The sequence below is a fragment of the Pseudopipra pipra genome, chromosome 7, assembly GCF_036250125.1.
Source record: "Pseudopipra pipra isolate bDixPip1 chromosome 7, bDixPip1.hap1, whole genome shotgun sequence".
Taxonomy (NCBI): domain Eukaryota; kingdom Metazoa; phylum Chordata; class Aves; order Passeriformes; family Pipridae; genus Pseudopipra; species Pseudopipra pipra.
In genome coordinates, this window is record NC_087555.1 from 18376811 (window position 1) to 18396999 (window position 20189).

General features: G+C 39.5%; 1 protein-coding gene across 6 annotated transcripts in view; it reads right to left on the reverse strand.

Annotated features, from left to right (window-relative positions):
• MAP3K20 (mitogen-activated protein kinase kinase kinase 20) overlaps positions 1-20189 on the reverse strand; it is a 97956-nt gene that overhangs the window by 62461 nt on the left and 15306 nt on the right. For all 6 annotated transcript variants that reach the window (XR_010431936.1, XR_010431935.1, XM_064660816.1 and 3 more), the window contains exons 3-5: positions 5461-5548; positions 1168-1269; positions 325-390 (exon numbers count right to left, since the gene is read on the reverse strand). Coding sequence is in view for 4 of the 6 variants with exons in the window: in XM_064660816.1 (XP_064516886.1) it covers positions 325-390; positions 1168-1269; positions 5461-5548 (256 nt within the window). In the remaining 2 variants the exon portion in view is untranslated. The remainder of the gene's footprint in view (positions 1-324; positions 391-1167; positions 1270-5460; positions 5549-20189) is intronic.

The following is a 20189-nucleotide window of genomic DNA, read 5'->3' on the forward strand; positions in this document are numbered from 1 at the left end:
TCGAACAAATGCAAAACCTTGCAGGCCTTACTGAGTTCAAAGATAGCAACACAGATAATCTTTGCTCTCCCCAATGTAGTTAGGCTTAACAAGAAGCTCTCTGGAAGACTCATTAATAAAAGGAGAAAACTGAGGTGAGACCTAGACTTTTCTTGACTATTATCTCCCTGTGTGCATTACGAAAATTTGTGTCACTCCTATCCCACGACTGGTAGTGGAAGTTTCATTTTAAAGTCAATGTTCTGTAAATTTCATAAACAGCCATCAACTGCTAAGTACAGACTGCACATTGAATATGTATTACTCAAAAGCATGCTACTTTACCATTCCTGGACTTCAGGTCCCTGTGGATAACTTTCACTGGAGCTTCCATGTGTAAATAGTGCATTCCTACAAAAAATAAGGGAACAATCTAGTTAGACAGGCTGAGCAGGGCCATCATGAATCTGCAGTCATGTTTCCTGGTTCCCACTCATTGTACTTGTTACAAGCTGGCATACCTGTATGCCATACTGACATGCTGAAGAAGTAGTAAAGCTTCCCATAATCTACTTTGAGTAAAAAGCATTAAGCAAAGCTCATACATCTATCAGAGCATCTATATGGATATGCTAATGGTTTTAATGTCATATATAGTTATTTTCTCTAAGGTAGTGTCTACACAAGGAAGCCCGATATGAATTTAGCATTTGTTCATTAATTTACACTAATTCTTGTGTGGTCGGTCATAGAGAACACAAAGGATGGAACAGCTTATTCTACGTTGTTATGTGAAGAGTTTCAGTATGGTTGGTGAGAATAAACCCTCAGCTTCCTTAAATGCCCCAATTCAAATCAAATGTAAGGGTAATTATGCACTTTACCTCATAATTACTCTACATCAGCAAAATTATCCTCTTGGGACTTAGGGGCACACCAGAAGTAAAACTGGCTGATAGAAGCCATTTTCACTTCAGAGTATTTTGGATTCATAATAAACAAGGAACATATTAAAAACCACAGTGAATGGGCTTTGCTTTTTTTTATGTATGTATGTTTGGTTGGTTGGTTTTGTTACAATTTGAATAAGAAAGACTACGAAGGCTTTCCTGACTTCCTAAGGAAAGCATCTCCAGCTGTACACTTTGCTAGCTGTGTAGGATAGTATATACCATTCATCTCACTTACCTTTAGCTATGTCAGTTGCCCAGGTCATGATATGATCCATATCCATCTCTTCACTTTTGTTACTATTAATGTAGTCAAACAGTGAGCCAGCAGAAGCATACTCTGTTAAAAAACAGCAACAAACAAGACACTTTAAAACATAGCACCTAACTTGAAAGATGTAATAGAAACTCTGCCAGTTCCAGAAAGAAGTCAACCTCTGGCGTAATGACAAAGAATTTGGGTTCAGCAGCTAATAGTATTAGTAGTGTAGTAGAAGAGTGGTAGTTTGTTCTGACTACCCCAACACAGACATAATCTACTGCTAAGGAAAAAAAACTAACAACAAACAAAGTGTTATCATATATAACAACAGACATTAAATTGAAAAGGCATTAGAAAGGTCTGGCATCAAGAAAGATTAGGCAAAGCAGTTCAAATTCCAGAGTAAAAGGCTCTGGATGTTCCTTGTTCAGGATAAGCAAATCTTTTTCTTAATTTCTCTTAACTACACCAACAAAATGCCACAGCAGGATTCTATGGGTACAAACAAGGGTTTTTGGGGTCTACTGGTGTTTGCAAGTGTGGCAGATGGAATCCAGTCTGACTACCAGAACTATATGGCTTAAAGCAGGAATAACATGCTAGTTTCACCTACACACATTTAGGTGTGAAACTGGAGACAAATGAAACCTGCACAGTGCCCACTTTTATATAACCTAAAATTCTTACTTTTTTACAGAGTGAATTTGCTGCTCTTGATCAGAAGAGCATTTAACATATGAGGTTGGTGGTATCAGATCCATCTTACTGTTTCCAAAATGAAGGATACTCCCCACTGGTAAGCAGTACTGTGTGTAAGTGATGCCCCATAACAAAGGTCATCTTTTTTTTAAAGTAAACCTACATGTTAAATATATATTATTCTGTTAGGAAGGAAGGGTCTCCAAGTAGAAAGGGAAATTAAAATTTTCTTTTCCTATTTCCCCATGGAGGAACAGAGTAGCAAATCAAATAATTTGTTCATGAAAAACAGAAGGATGAAACTAGAAGCCTAACCCTGAGATATGCAGAACAGATTTCCTTGTGCTGTAGGTCATGTACAGCAGTCTAAAGGCTGTAGCTCTTCTGCTTAGTATTTATTTAATAAGTTTTATACTTACTTAGAATTCATTCACGTTTCACCAAAAAAGGAAGTTTATGAGATGAAGCAGCTGATACATTTTCTTTTATCTGTTTGCCATGACAGAGCAGGCACATGCCACCACATGTAGCCCAAGTAGCACAGAGATCAGTGGGATGCAAGGAGCAACTTAAGCCTTTTAGCCCCCTCTTTCAAGACTATTCAGTGTGCTTCTCAGGCAGAACTTAGAACCTACTCACAAGACTCAGGGAATCTTCACATCATTTCAAAGCAGCCACAAAATCATTGCCACTAAGACGATACTGAATGCATATGAATTTTGTTAATAATAATAATCAATGATTGAAACATGATAGGCTAAATGCATTAAAAAAATTTATATTGTTCCTTATCAAGGAAATTAAAACCACTGGGAGATTGTTGCATGGGGAAGGAAGACAAGGAAGGAGACAAGACTGAATCTGCAGCCTAGAACATGGTAGGCCAGATGAAAAGATTTCAGTGCTAAATGAAAGAGGGAGAAAATAGCAAGTCCCTTGAAAGTAAACACTTAAGTGGCAAGCAGAACCTCCCACTGAAAGGACAGACGTGTTGCTTCTGATGTCACCGACAGAAGAGTAAGCTGCTGACCCGCACATTTCCACAATTAAAACAGAAGCTTTTTTTACCCACGATGTCATCATCCGTCTTATAAATGGATTCTTCAGGAATAGGTTGGCTGCATGCTCTGCATGCCTTTACAATGCATAATTTGATCCACCAGGGTCAGGGACAACTCAGCTCCCCAGGCCCTTTGCCATTCTGTGTGAACAGAGGCAAGCAAGCTTTTATCAACAAAGCTCCACTGTTGGTATTTATTCTGTGTATTTATTGTGCCTCAGGTTTTTACTAGGAGCTTATGGATTTGGATATCATATCGCAAGGACAATGTTCTGTCAATAACGGAAAAGAAATATTTGCTTTAGAAGGAAACAGTCTGAGTGCCCGACTGGACCCACTCTGTGATGGGCTGTGGGATACACCATATGGTTCTGTGCAATGGGGGCACAAGCTCTGAGAGCCTTTTGGGAGGAGGGAGCTGTGGTCAAAAGCCACACTTGAAAGCTAGACATTGAGACTGCTGCTGACAGACAGCCAGTGACATCTAGAATGATGTGATCCATGTTAGCAGCTCACCAGGCGGGATGATCTGCTGTAGCACTGACATACATCCCAGCAGGAAAACGTGTTTTAACTGCAGATGTAGCCTTTCTCAGAGAACTCCTCGGCAATCCCACATGTTATGTGCAGCTAATACTCAGTACATGCCAATGCTTGGCTGAATGCTCTCATCTCCATCACTGAAGAAACATTAGTTTCTCTGCATTTCTTTTTGTTTGGGATTTTCCCTCACAAGAAATGGATCTCTGACTAAACACAGGATTAAGTCTGCAACACTGATGGCCATCCGGAAGATCATGAAGTAAAAACCCCTCTAAAATATATTTCAAGTACAATTAACATTTCTTTTCTCAGCAGCCATTCTCTCATTTGAAAATGGTGTGGGGAAATGGAGCCTTGCTTCCCTTCCAACCCACAGGACTCTGGTCTCATTAGAAGTTGCAGGGAGCACAGTTTGCTAAAAAAAAAAAAAAGCTTTTTTCTTTAGCCAGGATGTAATCAGAGCTCCCCAAGGAACAAAGTGGTTGAACTATACACTATAGTCTCTTTCTCACAGGTGGTTGGAGTCCCTGTTCTCAATAACATTATGAATTACTTTAGCTGCTGTCTGTCTGTCTCTCCTGTGACTGGTAAGCAGGTCAAATGTCTCCAAACACTGACCTTTTGCAAGATCAGACTGAGGCCTTCTGATCCAGCCATCATCCCAGGTCATTGATTACAACTCTGCTTTTTTACTCTGCTTGCTGGTTTACACTTATTACAGTTATATTAAGAAGGGCAGTAAAATTTCATTACTTGATTTATTAGTTTTGTATTAATTTTATTGCTTCCAGAAAGAATTCAAGTTCCTGTCTACATGACATCACCAGTGCATTCTCTGAGCAGTGTAGACTGTGGTCACCCCCTGCACCTCTGGAGTGCTGGCTGCCACACCAGACCTCTACTAGGCTTATACTCCTCTGGTGAGCAAAGCCTCCCATGCTCTGAACAGTGCTGCCGCTCTGATGCGCTCCCACCAGAGCAGTTATCACCAGTTATCACTGCTGTGATAACCAGATGTCTAAGAGGCAGGTAGAAATAACTGAATTTTCACAAGTTCTGACCACCATCTGAGAACCAATAAAAACCTGAACAGCAGTGATTCAAACTGGTATTAAGACTGTACCACACGCAAAGACTACTCTTTGCATCAAACTTTGAAGTATTTGAAGTGACGTGACAAAACATGCCTCTTAATTCACACTTTGATGGGTTTTACCTCTCTGAACATTTATTTCAGCAGACGGGAGATTGCTTTGCTTTGGGTTTACTTTCTACAACTATCTTACATAGTTTTTCCCACACAGAAAAGGGAGAAAATTTTCTATCTGGACCAATTCCCAGGTACGGGCAGGAAGCTTAAAGTGGTGATAGAAAAAAGAAAACACCACCAAAAAACCCCAACAAAACCATAAAAACCAATCTCTGCATAATTCTAGGAATGTCAGAATGAATAAAACCTAGTTTCCAATGAATAAAGGGAGTTGTCTTATGATGTCTTATAAACCCTTGACTTTATTTCAAGCTCTTCCCAGGGCTAAATTCTCCTATTTTCAATACAGGCAGAATTCATGGTGTAGCTTTGCTCTGAGCAGACTCTCAACCTTCCCTTTTCACAGAACCTGCCAGAACTTCATATCATGAAAACCTCTACTTCTGCAATATGCCAGTTGAAATGGAAAAGCAATTCTCAGAAAAGGGTAAGAGAACACAGTGAAAGCTACTGTTTAAATGAGTGCTGAGTTTGTGCAATCCCCCAGGTTCCACCTGCCTCCACACTGCCTCCAGCCATGTTCCAGCCTGGTTCCCACCTCCAGCACTCCCATTTACATTGAGGCAGATGGTGCCAAGCATTCTAACATTCAAACAAGGCCAGAACAAAGAGCAAAACACTGAAACAGGGTAAAGCAAATACTTTGTAACATTGGAGTTTTGCAGAATCAAGAAAAGGGTCAGACAAAAAACCTTACCTGTAACTATGCCATAATTTGGAGGTTCAATGACAGCTCCGTAGAACTGAATGATGTTTTTGTGACTGAGCACACTGAGTATTTCTGCCTGTTGAAAACAAACAAACAAGTTAGACAATTAAAATGGGACATTTACTACGATAGTTTATTTTATACCCCAGTGGGTATACATATATATAACATATATATAAACACACATATCTAGGAAAGACTGTCCACAAACACTTGGCATTTGAAAACCTTATGAGAGAGCTTGGCAGATGAATGTTTTGTATGTTTGGGGGGAAAATAATAAATTTCAGACTATTCTTTCATGGCCAAGGCACAGATGTAGAAGTTAAGTCTTTGGAAAAACTGAAGGCCTTGGAAAACTTTGTTCAAAGAAAGATCTGGGATTTTTGGCAGAGCTGCAGCAGTCCTATCCAGAATTTGTGTTTATGCACAAAGTACTATGGGTTCAGCGAGTCCAGCACTTCAGGCTGTTAGAGCATACCATGCACACACGGCTCCATCCAACATTTACTGGAAATGCGGAATTTCCAGGCATGCGCTGTGGAGTCTGACTGGATACGCACAGCAAGCACGCTTGAGATTGCCAAATAGCCAGCAGTGCAGCTGAAACTGCTCCTCAGAGCAGACTACAGATGTTTGGCAATTCTGGATAAACATACACAAACCTTCAAATTCCATTTGAACAATGCTGCTAGGTTTGAGAAAGAGACTGCAAGACAATGAGACTGTATCCACAGAAATTAAGACATATACTCCCTGTAGTTTTTGAGAGTAAAGGTCAGGTAACTCCTTCAAGATCTCTCACCAGTTTCACCTTTGTAGTTTATTAAAATAAATACTCAAGATTTTAGATGTTTTTACACAAATATACATATTATACAAACACAGATACATACTATTATATATTTTTCTCCACAGTAATAATGCATTATTTTAAGAGTTTGAGATTGTGTTAACTCTACACCAGGCAAGAGCATCTAACAAGATCACAACTCCTCAGAACTTACCAAATGTATCTGATCTGACAGATCCCTTAGCAGATCCCTTGACTGCTAGTGGGAATGTGGCTGTTTACCTGTAGGAGTCTTCATACAAATTCTTAGATAAATGCCAATTAAATTATTTGTAGCTTTGCAGATTCACTGAAAACAGGAAGGCTATAGCAGTTTTGCAAAAAGCCATGGTACATCAGCTAGTGCTACTGTAATAAATGTAGAGCTAAAGCAAAGCAGTATTTTTTTTTGGTGGTACCATGATACATGTGCCTAACTGCACGATTACAGATAAAGGCACCACATTACTCATTTTTTTGCTGTTGGTGTTGCTTAAAGCCTTTTCTGAGTAACTTCAACACAGTTTCGAAGTAAGACCTTTATCTTTAGCTAATGCCTAGACATTTACACATATTCAATGAAATCTTGAGACAGGAATACCACAAACAGTTAGACAAACTATCTAGAACACCTTATCTTGAACACCTTGGTCAAGAGGAATGGAATAAAGCTATCTTCTTCTAAAGTACTTAAAATCCCATGTCTTCAAAGCACTGTGCACACCACCTGCTGTGGTGTTTACAACACAAGTACTTCAAAAGGTCATTAGAATTAAATTGATGGGTCTTACATTTAATTTTCCCATGGTGTAATACATTTAGGTCTTGGCTACACAACTAGTATTAGATCAATCTTTTCAGAGAATGATTAAAAATGCCCCATGATTAACACATTCAAGTGCCATAGCTGCCTATTCCACAACAACCAAGTGCAGAATTCAGTGACTATCCTCCATCTCACAGAAGATGCTGCTGGATCCAGTGAAAGCGCATCAGAACCAGTGGACAAGAGGAAGGGCTGGACCGGCAGCAAAACCCAGACTGACCAATCACCTCAGTGCTACCACGAAAGGGACAGCAAGCAAGATATGAGCACTGGGCCAAGAAGGCAGGTACTTCACTGCCACAGGCAAACTGACACACAGTGCTTTTATTATTTAGAGATGCAAAAAAAAAATTCTAAGATTATCTTATTTACATGATATTATACATCAAAATAATATTCCAGAAGTATGAAAAAATGCCGTGTTGACCATGGCTAATACCATCATCTTCACATTGATGTTCATACTCTTATCTGGGATTTAAGAGACACCAAAGCAAGATTCCATCTAAGAAATATGGAAATGCACCTTCTAATTTTCCACAGATACCCTGAATGAAAAACTAGGAGGGAAAAATTTGCCAACTCTTTTTAAGGACCATTATATCTGACAGAAATCTTTTCGAAACACTTTTAATCACTCTGCTGTTGTTTGCACTAGCAATTCTAGATGATTCCTTTCATGTTTTGTTCTTTTCAGTTGCTGTACATCAACTGTGAACTCCATTAGCCAATTTAAAGACACTTATTCCTTACAGTGAGAACCAGATGCAAGTCAGTCCACATCTTTGAAGCTTTTGTACTACTTTTGACAAGTGCCATATTTCAATGAAAATGACTTTCAGATAGCAAATTACAAAGTGATGGTTAAAGACTGGTATTTCAAAGGTCTCTTAGGCACTAACAAGAATATTCAGAATCACCTCTAAGCATCAAACTCATACTTAAATCTAAAATGCCAAAAAGGTTGGAAGAAAATCCTGTCATGCATCTGCGTCTAAAGGCCATTGAAGAAGTCAGCCCTCACTGGCTTGGGCACAACACTCTTCCCTCAGTAAAGCTGCTTTCTATCTTATGCAAGCTAAATGAGTACCAATTTCCTTCCTAACTGATGAGGAAAAGTAACAAGTATTCAGCTATTTAATTAATGTTTTGTGAAAAACAGATATTTTTTTTAATGTTGTATTGAAGCATAACTAGTGGGTTCTTCAGCTGAAGGAAAGGCACTCAAACATGTAAATACAAACTCCCTGGATATAATACAGAGACACAGTTAGACACACAAGGTGACTGCAAGAGAGCTTAATATTATGCTTAGTCCCATGATAAGCTTAGTCCCAGCCTGTTACTGACCATCAAACTACACTAAAACCATTCACCCTGCACTTACATCACAGATATGGATGAAATTATGCCCTCTCGAGTCCTGCTGAACTGCATTACAGACTAGATGCCATTTCTTGAAAGCAAAGAGATTCAGAACTCTAAACAAACCTAATCCCCTGTTTACCTATTTCAACCACTATCACAAAATCTGAGGTCAAAGCAAATTACACAGAAAAAATTTTAATTTAATTCTCACTCACTGGCTTACCATAAATCAAACCCAATTCATAAGACAGCTACAGTGTAAGAGTTTGGAATTCAGGTAATCCCTAAGTGTACAAACATTGTAATTGTGTCCTGTGAACCATGGTATGGATCACAGTGTTTAATGGGTAATTTAGTTTTATGGCTGTTTAATCTCTACTTACTGACATATGTGAAAATGTCAATTACATCATCTATGACTGACATCACCCTACAGCTGCCTCTAGACCCATAAGTACTGCTCTTAACCTTGTAGTACAAACACCCATGCATGAATAACCGTATCTTCAGCTGTTTCAGCAAGTAAAAACAGGGTCCTCCCCTAGGCCTTGTCTGTGTTCAGCAATTACTGGACAGAAATCTCAAACACAGATTCTAAGCATGGCCAACAGCAAATGAGGGGACAAACCAAGCTGGCTGGACAGTGTGGTCTTGTTATGAGCATCACAAGCCTCAGCTCACTGGGATAACCCAAGCCCTCGCTTGCTTTTGCTCTGTCCTGTACCAGCACAGCAAAAGCAGCAAATGCAGCTCAGCTCTGACGACAACTTAAAGGTTGGTGCTGATTGCAGATGTGGGCAACCTGATGCTGAGCTGGCGTTACTCGGGAACCAGACAAGACCATATCGGCAGATCTTTAATTGCAGCCACAGAGACAGTAAGGATGTGGACGGAGGCACTTTGCATACAGCTGTGTTGTTGCCTGCCAGCTACTCACAGCAGCTGCAGCTGCTCTTGTTAGAGCTCCCTATCCTAAGGCAAAGTTAGCGAAGACCAAACGACTCAGCATATTTTAGTTACTTTGGTTCTCCTCAGAAATATGTTAGAAATTTATTACAGTCACACTTGTAGTCAAGAGAACTGATCAAGGGTTTGGGCTAGCAGCACAGCTGGAACTGCAAAAGAACATCTGTCCACACAGATTTTTCAGTATCAAAAGACTTTTCTGCTTGGGCCCAGACAAACTGAGCCCAAAGCAACTCAACTACCACTTCTTCCAGGTGCCTTTGGAGCACCTGACTGGAAAAAGCAACGTACTGCCATCTTTCCACTCTGCTCTGAGCACACTGGTTTAGGATTAACACAGGAAATAGCTGTAGCCCCTTGTGAGATCATCATGTCAGCCAGCAGCCGATCAACTCTCCCGTTAATAAATCAGTAAACTGCACAGCAAGAGGCACCTTCGCTCCGTGTAAAATTACAGTTAGACATGGTCAGCTACTCAAAGAATCTGATTAACACAACAACTTCCTTAACTGCCTTATAATACTATTATATCATGCAAAAGTTTGGTTATTTATTTTTTCAGAGAACTGTTTGTCATGTTTATTAAGGAGATATTTAGACACACTGAAGGCAGCTTTGGAAAGACATTTTTTTCCTAAGTCTTATAGCATTTTAAAGGCTTTGAGTTTTGTCATGTTCTTGGGAGAGTTGCAACTTAGCTACTCTCAGGGGGTTTTACAGTCTAATAAAAGAGCAGCTGGAAGAGGCCAGCTGATGTTTTATTACAATCATTCCATTAGTGGCAATCACACACAAAAAAGAAATGCTAACACAAATAAATACCACACCTTTATTTCTAGATTCCTGCTCAAAAATACATCCAGTCTGTTTCCATTCCCAGCATCTCATGAACGCTCTCTTGTGAATTCACTGTTGTCTAATAAGATATGATGCCTCTTATAATATACCAGTTTCTCTAGGTAAACAAGCCCAAAACATCATTTTACAGACACAATACTAGACAATAAATTATTTTCTCAAGATGTAGAACTTCAGAAACATAAAACTATTACTAAGAATTATATAGCAGAGATGAATCATAGAATCAACCAGGTTGGAAAAGACCTCCGAGATCATCAAGTCCAACCCTTGATCCAACACCGCCATGGTTACTAGACCATGGCACTAAGTTTCATTTTAAAAACCTCCAGGGATGGTGAATCCACCACATCCCTGGGCAGCCCATTCCAGTGTCTGACTCCAGTGCCTGACTACTCTCTCTGTAAAAAATTTTTTCCTAATATTCAACCTAAACCTCCCCTGGCACAGCTTAAGACCATGCCCTCTTGTCCTGATATGCAATTATTACAGTTCTGAACACTGAAAAGAAAATCAAGCAGATACAAAATAAAACCTTAGGACTTTGCCAACTGATTTATCTGTTCTCATAAAATTTTCCATGGAAAAAAGTACAAACAAGAATTTTGTGCTTTGGGGTCCTCAAATAATAAGCAAAGCATTCTGATTGTCCAGTTCAGGGAATGTTTGCTAAACCTATTAAACTGTCTTTAATATTAACAATGCAAGAGGAAAACCACATGAACATGGCAAAGCCAAGGATCATTGGTGAGATCTTTTATATGCAAATAAGTAGAGTTATCACTTGCTCCAATGGACACACTCCCAGAATAAATGTGTTACCAACTTTTTCAATAGATTTTCAATAGACTCTTTTTTCAAAATTGTAGTTCTAAAACTATGGTTGCATGTCACTTAAAGCTGTGTGAGCTTGGGCTTCTTTTTTAGTACTGATTTAGAGGATAACTTATGCCAAATGAAAGCAATCTTCTACAGCCTATTTACATGTTAAAACTCTGTCAGCATTTGTCTTAGAAGACAGCCTCTACATTCGAGCTGTATTAAGTAACAGCATCCCGTTTTTTAAACCATATAAAAAAGAGTTAAATTACATTCTCAGATTGATGTCACCAGCATTTCTGTACATAACAGAATTAAATTCTCACAAGTACATCTGCAATGACGTACCAAATTTGTACTTAAAACCATTTCGATGGAGCAAATGTTTCAGAGCATCAGATCTGCATCCAAAATTATGTCCCAGAGACTAAAAGTGGAAATATACAGGAAACTAATAAACTCTCATTGCTACATAATCATCATACATTTTAAATCCACTGGTTTATATCACCAAACAATTCTCATTTTTTCAGATACTGTGGTAGAAACACACTTCAAATACATTGTACTGACTTTTAGGTTGCAATCTTGAAGAAAAAAAAAGCACAGTTCCAAGTCAACTCAGTTGTCATAATATACCAGAGAGAAGGAATATGGACATAAATTTGTTATGTGGTATTTTAGGCTCTCCCCATCTTATGAAATTTTCTTTAAAATAATTAATTTGCATCATGCAGCACCAAAGGACATATTAGTAGTAAAATGTATTGGATATTGACCATTTGAAAAGAAAACTGAGTTATAGTAGAGTATAAAACTTTTTATAGCAACCATTGCATATAACTTGGCACTTTAAGGAAGGAGGCTATGGGGTTAGAAGTACTAGGTAGTAAATGCCTGTCAAAACACTGCAAAGGCTTGCTCAGCCCATGGAAAAAGCTTGGTATCAGTGAGAGAAGAGGCTGCTAACAAACTGACAAAACTAAGCAAGGGCACTTTCTGTAGAAAATCCTTACGGAAGGTTTAATAAGCTTGAAAAAATTCTGTGTTACAGTTACACTGCCATTAACAACAACAAAAAAGCATAAAGATTATGGACAAATAATCCACACAGATTTCAACTAGAAATCCACAATGTCCAAACATATCCTACAGAAGTGTTACATTTTGCAGCAGACAACTTGAGATTGTATGAGCATTTAATATTAAGGTACCTAATAAGGGGAAATCTGACAAGAACAAGTTTACTTTCGATTTCACTACTATTATTCACATACAGTACAACCCTTCAAAACATGCATAAACTACGTATTTGTAATTGTGTAAGAGTTTAGAAGTTATCAATGTCCTGCAATACTATAAATATTTAATTCAGGCAGATTTGGAGTATGAAGCTGCCTCCAGCTGCAAAGCAACACCAGCAATTGAGTAGAAACAACAGATGAGTAGATTAAACAGCAGGGCTGAAATACCTGAGCTCCCATAGAGCAGTTTATTTTCAGCAATCATCATTTATCTTCTCAATGCTGGGAAATTTCCCCAGTTACCTGCAATCATTTTGAACACAAACCTGCTTTGACTACGGAGAACGGTAGCAAAAACAACATCCCTAAAATACATGGGAATAACAAGATGTAAAACTTTCTGACTCCCTGCTCCCTCCACAGGTGGGAAGGTATCATGGCTAATATACAACATCTGAATCTTTTCAGGCCCCAAAAATGGAAAAATATCCAAGGAAATTATTTCTGAGATCAAAGTCACTGTAAATCTTGTAAGCACTGTGTTAGAAAGACATTCTGGTACGACAGTGATGGGCAAAACCAATCCCCTCTCAACGAGCCATGTCCATACATATCCAGACAGAGCAGTGATTTTTCTGAGATCTGCACAGTATTTGTAAGGAATCTGGATAAGATAACCTAGAACAAGTCAAATCTCATTATACAGTGGCTTTTGCTGAACAAGTAGCATAGGCTCCAACAGAGACAGCAGCAGCTGTACTTCTGCGTCCTCATCCACTCCTCTAAAGCAGCTATGATCTTTACACTAAAGTATTTTTCCATCTTGATCATGAAAACTGTAATTTAACCAAGGAAAATAAAACCCATCATGTTCTTGATGAGCACTCATTTAAAGCCTGTCTTAGAGTGGATAAATCCAACCTACTGTAGCTAATGATAGGGATAGCACTTGATGGGAATCCCTCTTACTGGAATCATAGTGAATGTCATAATTCCAGAAAACGTTTCTCAACCAGACAGGCTGAGCCCACTCTTATGAAAACAGCACATGGCAAGATGTGTTACCCTGCTGTTATATGTTAACAGCAAATCACACATGGTTTTGTTTCCCACATGGGCTACCGGAGCTCTATACGAGGCTCTCAAAATGACCTGCCCCTGCAGAAAAGGAAAGAATCGCTTCCTACCTGGAATCCACCTACTTAAAAAAGACACAAAACTTTCAAAACAGAAATTCCAGCTGCGACCAGCAGGCATAAAAAGAAAGGAGAGAAAGTAGTTGCCAACTACTGATGTTCCTCTGCTGAAGTAACTGAGAGTCCACCATGGATGAGAGGCATTTTTCTTGTCACATTTACATTCGCCATAACACAACCTCACAAAATCCAAGTTTTTCAGGAACCTGAGTTGTCACCATAATCTGAGTCTCTGACTGCTGTGCATTACCTGAATGACACCCATCATGTTTTTATGTAAAACTGTCCAAATAATCCACCATGAATCGTGGCGAAATCTTCACCACAAATCTACTTCCAGTTCTGGTTTCACCACGCAGTTGCAACAGATCACCTTCCTTCTGAATCCAGAGCAGCAAGCTGTCTCTGTCACCAAGTCCTCTTTCTCTTTACCAAAACTTAAGCAGTAAGCATCCTTCCTCAGGTTACAGCCAGATCTCCCTTTCACCTAGCTGGAATTCACAACAACATAAGCAAAAACATCCTCTGGAAACCCAGGACTTCCAACTCCACCAAAACCTGACTTGCACCTTCTCCAGCTACGTACCACTGTCCTTCAACCCGGACCACCCCATAAAGCAACAGCCAGAACAGCATACTTCACAGCAGGTCTCTGTCTATGCCACACTACCACCTAGACCACTATGGATCAGAATCTCCATTTCTAACAAAACTAAAGTTTCAGCACATAAATTCCTTACCCGCTTTTCAGAAAAGTTATTCTTCTTTGTCTAAGATTGAAAATTGTATTTTACTCAGAAACTTGGCTCAGATGCTACCCCTACTGGGTAGCGATGGTCAAAAAATAAAACTAGACAAAAATCCTGAAATTTTAAGCTTTTACCTTTATGAAACATGGACCCCCTGTTTATTTTTTCTTGGGATTCTTCAGGCTACCTTCATGATAGCTCAATCTTTTTTCCATTAGGACTAAGAAAAATTCAAATGAAACAACATCTAAGATAAAAACCTTGGAGGAAAACTACCAATATTTTAAAAATGCTTTTAAATGTCATCAAACATTTATTAGTATGACTGTACTATATATTTCTGACATGTAACTTCAGCTTTTCCCCTACTTCTCTTTGATGAATTTCTTGTACACAGGACTCCCTATCTTATCTAGGCTTCTTCATAGCTATCTGCTTACACAGATATGGCAATAACAACTATTTCATTTCTAATCCTCGTTATGTAAGAAGAGTGGCCAGCCTCAAAATAATTTTTTTAAAAGGTAGTAACTTGAATACCAGTATCTCTGAACTCTGCAGAAAGTGGAAATCCAGAAGAACCTATCTAGAAGAGTGAGACTGATTACAGAGTGACCTATGAAGACAGTTGCTTTGAGTGTCACGAACAGACTTACAAGGAGCAAAGAATTCGCAGGGTTTTGTACCACCACAGGATACCAAATTAAGTCAAATGATTTTCTCATTGCTCTTCTCCATGAAACAACAATATCCCAAGCTAGTTCCTTCCCCAAAGTTAGGACAGAATGACTAGAGGTACTGTAACCTCTACCCATGTCTGTGTCACAGCCTTGGCTCTGCAGTTTGAACCCACTAGAAAGAATAACACTGAATAATGAGCCAAACTGAGAATGCAAAGCCTGAGATGTGCTCCAACTCCTTTACAATGGTTTGGTGAACAGAGCACACGCAGTCAGGAGCATTTCCTCTAGGGAGAGCTGGAAATGTAGAAAAATCACAGCCTATGCATACCATTAATTCTCAGTCTCTAACATGTACAAAACATTTCTGAGAACTGCTCTAACTCACACACATGAAGAGACAAAAATTTCTAAAAGAATACAGATGCAGGAAAAGTGGCAAATAGAGGACAGTTGAATGCAAAGGAACAGCACGGCAATAATACTGTACAATGCAACACAATCTATTTTAGGGTAGACATGTAAGGGGAAAGAACCTCTTGCAACCATGTTCAGTTTGGGCATTTCTCCATTTGTCAGTTTCTACTTCCACACCAGTAATCTGCACCTTCAGACTTGATTTGAATTTTCTCTTTCATCATTTTATTAGAAAAATTCTAGACACATCAGAAATCATTATCAGAGGAACACCATACATATACCCTAATGGGAAATTAGTAACATTTAAGAGGCCAGTTACAAAATGGAGATCATTATTTTGTGGTTACAACTGACTTCCTCCATCAACCTGCACTGTGCTTCCTGAGGACCTGCAATAAATGAAACAGCAAAGAGGAAGTGGGAACGCTGTATTACATGTGCCTACAGGAACTTCAGGACCGGGGCCACATTGTGCAGAATCCAACAAAACCTCTCTCTGTACCTACTCTGAGCTGTACCTGAAACGCTGAAGAGAAGGCATCATGCTGCAGCTAATGACAATTCCAGTCTAAATCTGAGTGCAGAATGGAGAAGTTGCATCTCTTCCTAATCTAGCAATGCCTCGGTCCTTGCACAATTACTAACTGCTTGATTTATGCTCCGAGCATGACAAGGATTATATTTGCAAAGTTCAGTACAGTCAACTGAGCTCACAAGCTGGATCCAGGGCCCAGGAGCTCCATGATGTCTCGGTGGCACAGAGCACATTCAAACCCTCAACAGGTCCTTTGGTGCGGAAGAATAACAGCATTCCATACTCCACAGCTTCCCATTTTCCAAAGGCAGAGGTATGCAAAACCTCGTCTAAGACATCAGCTCCCATCAACGATCAGACACAAGCAAATGTAATTTTCCATGCCACCTTCAGGTCAAGCAAGGTTGGAATGACTTTAGGCATTCTCCTTCATCCAAACAAAATCATCCTCTGGCAATACTGATGACAAAGCTTTGCTGTCTGAGACACGTCTCTGTAGAAAGCTCAGCAAGGACTTTTTTCCACCCTATCAGAATGCTGTATGGCTACATGACATTTTCCTTCCCTTTCTACATGTGCTGCTGGCCTGCTGAGGGTGCTCACTTCGAGGAGACAAATCCCTGATTCCAGGGAAAGTCCTTCCTTCTGCCTGGGAAGGGAAGGACGAAAGAAAAATGCAGTATTGGCAGAAAAAAAAAGACCCAGAGAAACATTTCTTCTCTTCAAGAAGAGTTAGTGGTACCTTGCAATGATTATACAGTGTTACTATAAAGAGGGTTTGGCTGATCCCATATATCCGGAAGACAGTCATAACCCTTCTGCCTTTTTCCTTCTTGAGTTTGAATTGTTGCACTTTGAAGGGTTTCAAGATTTCTCCTCAAGGTCAGTTTTACCAATTATCTCTGTCTTTAGCAAATCTGGATATAATTACTGTAGTGGGCTCTAAGGGGAGAATATGATACCATTCTGAGGTCACTGTTGTGCAGAGCAAGTGTGATAGTCTTGCATATTATTGCAAACCTTGCAAATATTATTTTAAAATATTTCAACCATTAATTATTCCATATTGTATTATCAAGGACAGTAATAGAGAACTTAAGCCTTTAGAAGTGTCCTGCATCTTTTCCTCACTGTTTAGTTTAGACTAACATACCTTTATTATTGTGTACGTACAGAAAGAGACCATGAGGTGTAAAAGCCTTCTGAAAATATTGCTTTTTTATTCAAAATCTCTAGTGAGTTCAGAATTTTGATGGGTTGAAGTAAGTGGTGGTGCTAGAATAATATTGAAGTTGTAGAATTATGATCCCAATTCTTCCAAATATATATTTTAAGATACGCAGTTTCTTTAAAATGTGAGGAAGCAAAATTCCTCATTCTTTTAAAAGCTGTGTACAGGGATGGTTTTTCACAAAAATGAACAGCCTAATAAGGGTGAAGAATCCTCAACTGAAAGCTCACAAAGGGACCCCTCTATCCCTTGTCCATTTTCTCATTTCTACTTTTCTCGATAGGGGTGTCTCACCAGAGGACCTGAAGAGTGAAAGATTTAAAAGTATAGGACTGAAATCCATCAAACCCAGGCTTGTGGTCCAAACCCAAGCAGCTGCCAAACCCAGAGACAGGAACGTATGCTCACTTCTGCCTAATAAAATTTGAATCAAACACTTTGCATCTGATTCTCCATGTGAGCTTTTATGCAAACTTCTAAAGTGCAAGGAATCCTGGGGTGGAAGAGCTATTCTGAGAGCTTTCACATAGTTCATGTAATTAGGGAAACCACTTCCTTTGATTGTAAGTGTTCAAAACAGCTGAATTTCTTCTTTCAAAGGACTCTGTGATTTGGGTCATCTCTTTTGCTCGCTCTTTTATGTTTCTCAAGATGAGAGGTGAGACTGTAGAGCACATTATTTAGAAAAAAAAAAGATTCCACTTTTTGTTTTAGGGATTGAACTTCAACTATTCAAAAGCTTGTCATTTGGAAATCTATCTTTCTTTCCCTCCCTCTGTTTCCTTCCTCTTCTGATAAGCTCTTCAGTGGCTTGAGCAAACGTAGTCCAAAATGCCAATTTAAACCTAAGGGAAAACCGAAATATGGTACATAAAGGAAAAGGGACTCTCATTTTCCTTTGTGCGGTTGTGGCTGAATATGTAATTATAAAGGAGCTCTAGCTGCAGGATCTCAGTCCCCATGTCACATTTACTTTTTCAATGGGTCTAAATACTGACCAAGCAAAAAGGCAGAAATACAGATTTTTAAAAGACAAACAAAGCAGCTGCCCTGGTCTTTGAAAGGGCTTTGCAGGTCCTTCCTTTCCCAAAAAGGGAACTCAGGTCACAGTTTCAAGGCAATGACCATGTCACTAGAGCTAACAGCCGATGTCAGTGTTGCTACAGAATCAAGTGTCACTTGCCCTGAATTTCTTGAGTCAGGCACCCTGTTAGGGCTGTTACTTCATGTTCCTCTTGCTAACAGCTGTAACAGGCAGGCAAGACAACCCTTCTCACAGTACAGCACAGAAACACAGTAATGAAAAGGCAGATTTCATACTGCGAATTTCAAGTTTATTAAGTAACAACAGAATGCTTGTTTATCCCAGGAGGACTGAGCCTTATTCCCAGTTGGTGAAAAACTGCAGGACTCCTTCCAGAATTACAGTGCTTACAGGGAAGTGGTTTGCAATGGGAACAGAGTAAACCACTTGGGACACAGTGCCAGAAACCATATTACTGCCAACTTCTGCACAGGACAGATGAGATACTGGCTTGGAAAGAGTATTTTACAATAAAGACTTTGGTACAAATACATAAACAACAGAAAAAGCAAAAATTAAGAGCAGAACTCCAAAATGTGTGGTCCTATTAAGCAGGGTTCTGGATCTTCTATTTGCCTTTAAGGCCCTCACAAACACTTAAAGGGAGTACTAGCAAGGCAACATCCAAAAGAAAGAGAAATTCAACAGCTCAGAATTTTAGCCATCTGTTGCTATATACTTATATCACATGCAGCACCTCAGCATTCACAGACACATCATCACAAAGAGACCAAAAAGCCTGTTCTTTGGCCTAAGAGATTAAAAGTACACAGTTCACAAAAACTGAAACCCACCAATCACTACTTATAAGCCATCATCTTTGACAGGACTGCCTCAAATGCAACCGGTATTACTAAAATTAAGCTTGTTATATAATTAGACAAAAAGTGATTTCTGTGCTTTTTCCCCTCTGACCACAGACAGGCATGCTCTATACTTTCTCTGCTTTATTGTTCTTCCAAGGAAGAGGAAAAGATAACTTCTTGGAAAATGTCAGTCATTCACTCGAGGGTGCAGCAACTAGATTATTTTAACAAATTTCCAGAACAACCTACTCATCGCTCCTATTCTGCTTTTGCCAGACAATAATTTGCAGAGCGCCTCAGCTTTCACTGAAAGGCTGCCGCCTGCCCAGCCTGCATGTCTGCCCTTTGGTTTTCCCAGCTCCAAGAGCAACTTTGTACAAGCAACTGCATCTTGTCTTCTGGTGTCTACCAGGAGCTTCCACGCTTCTCCTACAACAGCTCAAGGGTTTTTACAACCCATGCTTACTTATTTTTGATATGGCTACTGGAACTCAGGTGTCCAATACGCAAAACCCACAGGTATTTCGTCAGGTGTGTATATCATGACATGATTTTTTTCTCTCCCTTGCCTACATCATTTAGCCACAAGGAACCCCAATTTTCAGAAGTTTTGGAGTAAAATACATAAGCAATCAGAGGCAGAAGAGAAGTGTGGAGGTATGTGGCACTGTTCCGCTTCAGTGACACCGAGGGGCCAGGCCCTACTTTGCCAAGGAGGTGCAGCCATAGGGAGGCCCCTCCTGTGTGCAAGTCACCCAGTCTCCCAGTGGAGCTGACCTTCTTAAATAGAAATAATGCAGAATGTAGATTCTCTAAACACTAATCGAGTAAACAAACATGTATTTGCCAATATGATTCTTCTCCAGTAGCTGAACTGTAACAGATGAAACATTTAAAAAGTTTAGAGGCAGCTAGATCAGAAGTGCAGCTCCATATTTGTCCTTACTGGCCTCATCTCCTTGGTATGTTTGCACAGTTAACTGAATATGACAGAAAGAGTTAACACTAAAGCTGTTCTCTGGGCTCCTCCGTAGCCTCCTGCTAACATAAACAGGTCTGAATGTTTCTTGTTACTGTTTATATTGTCATCTTAAAAAGGAAAC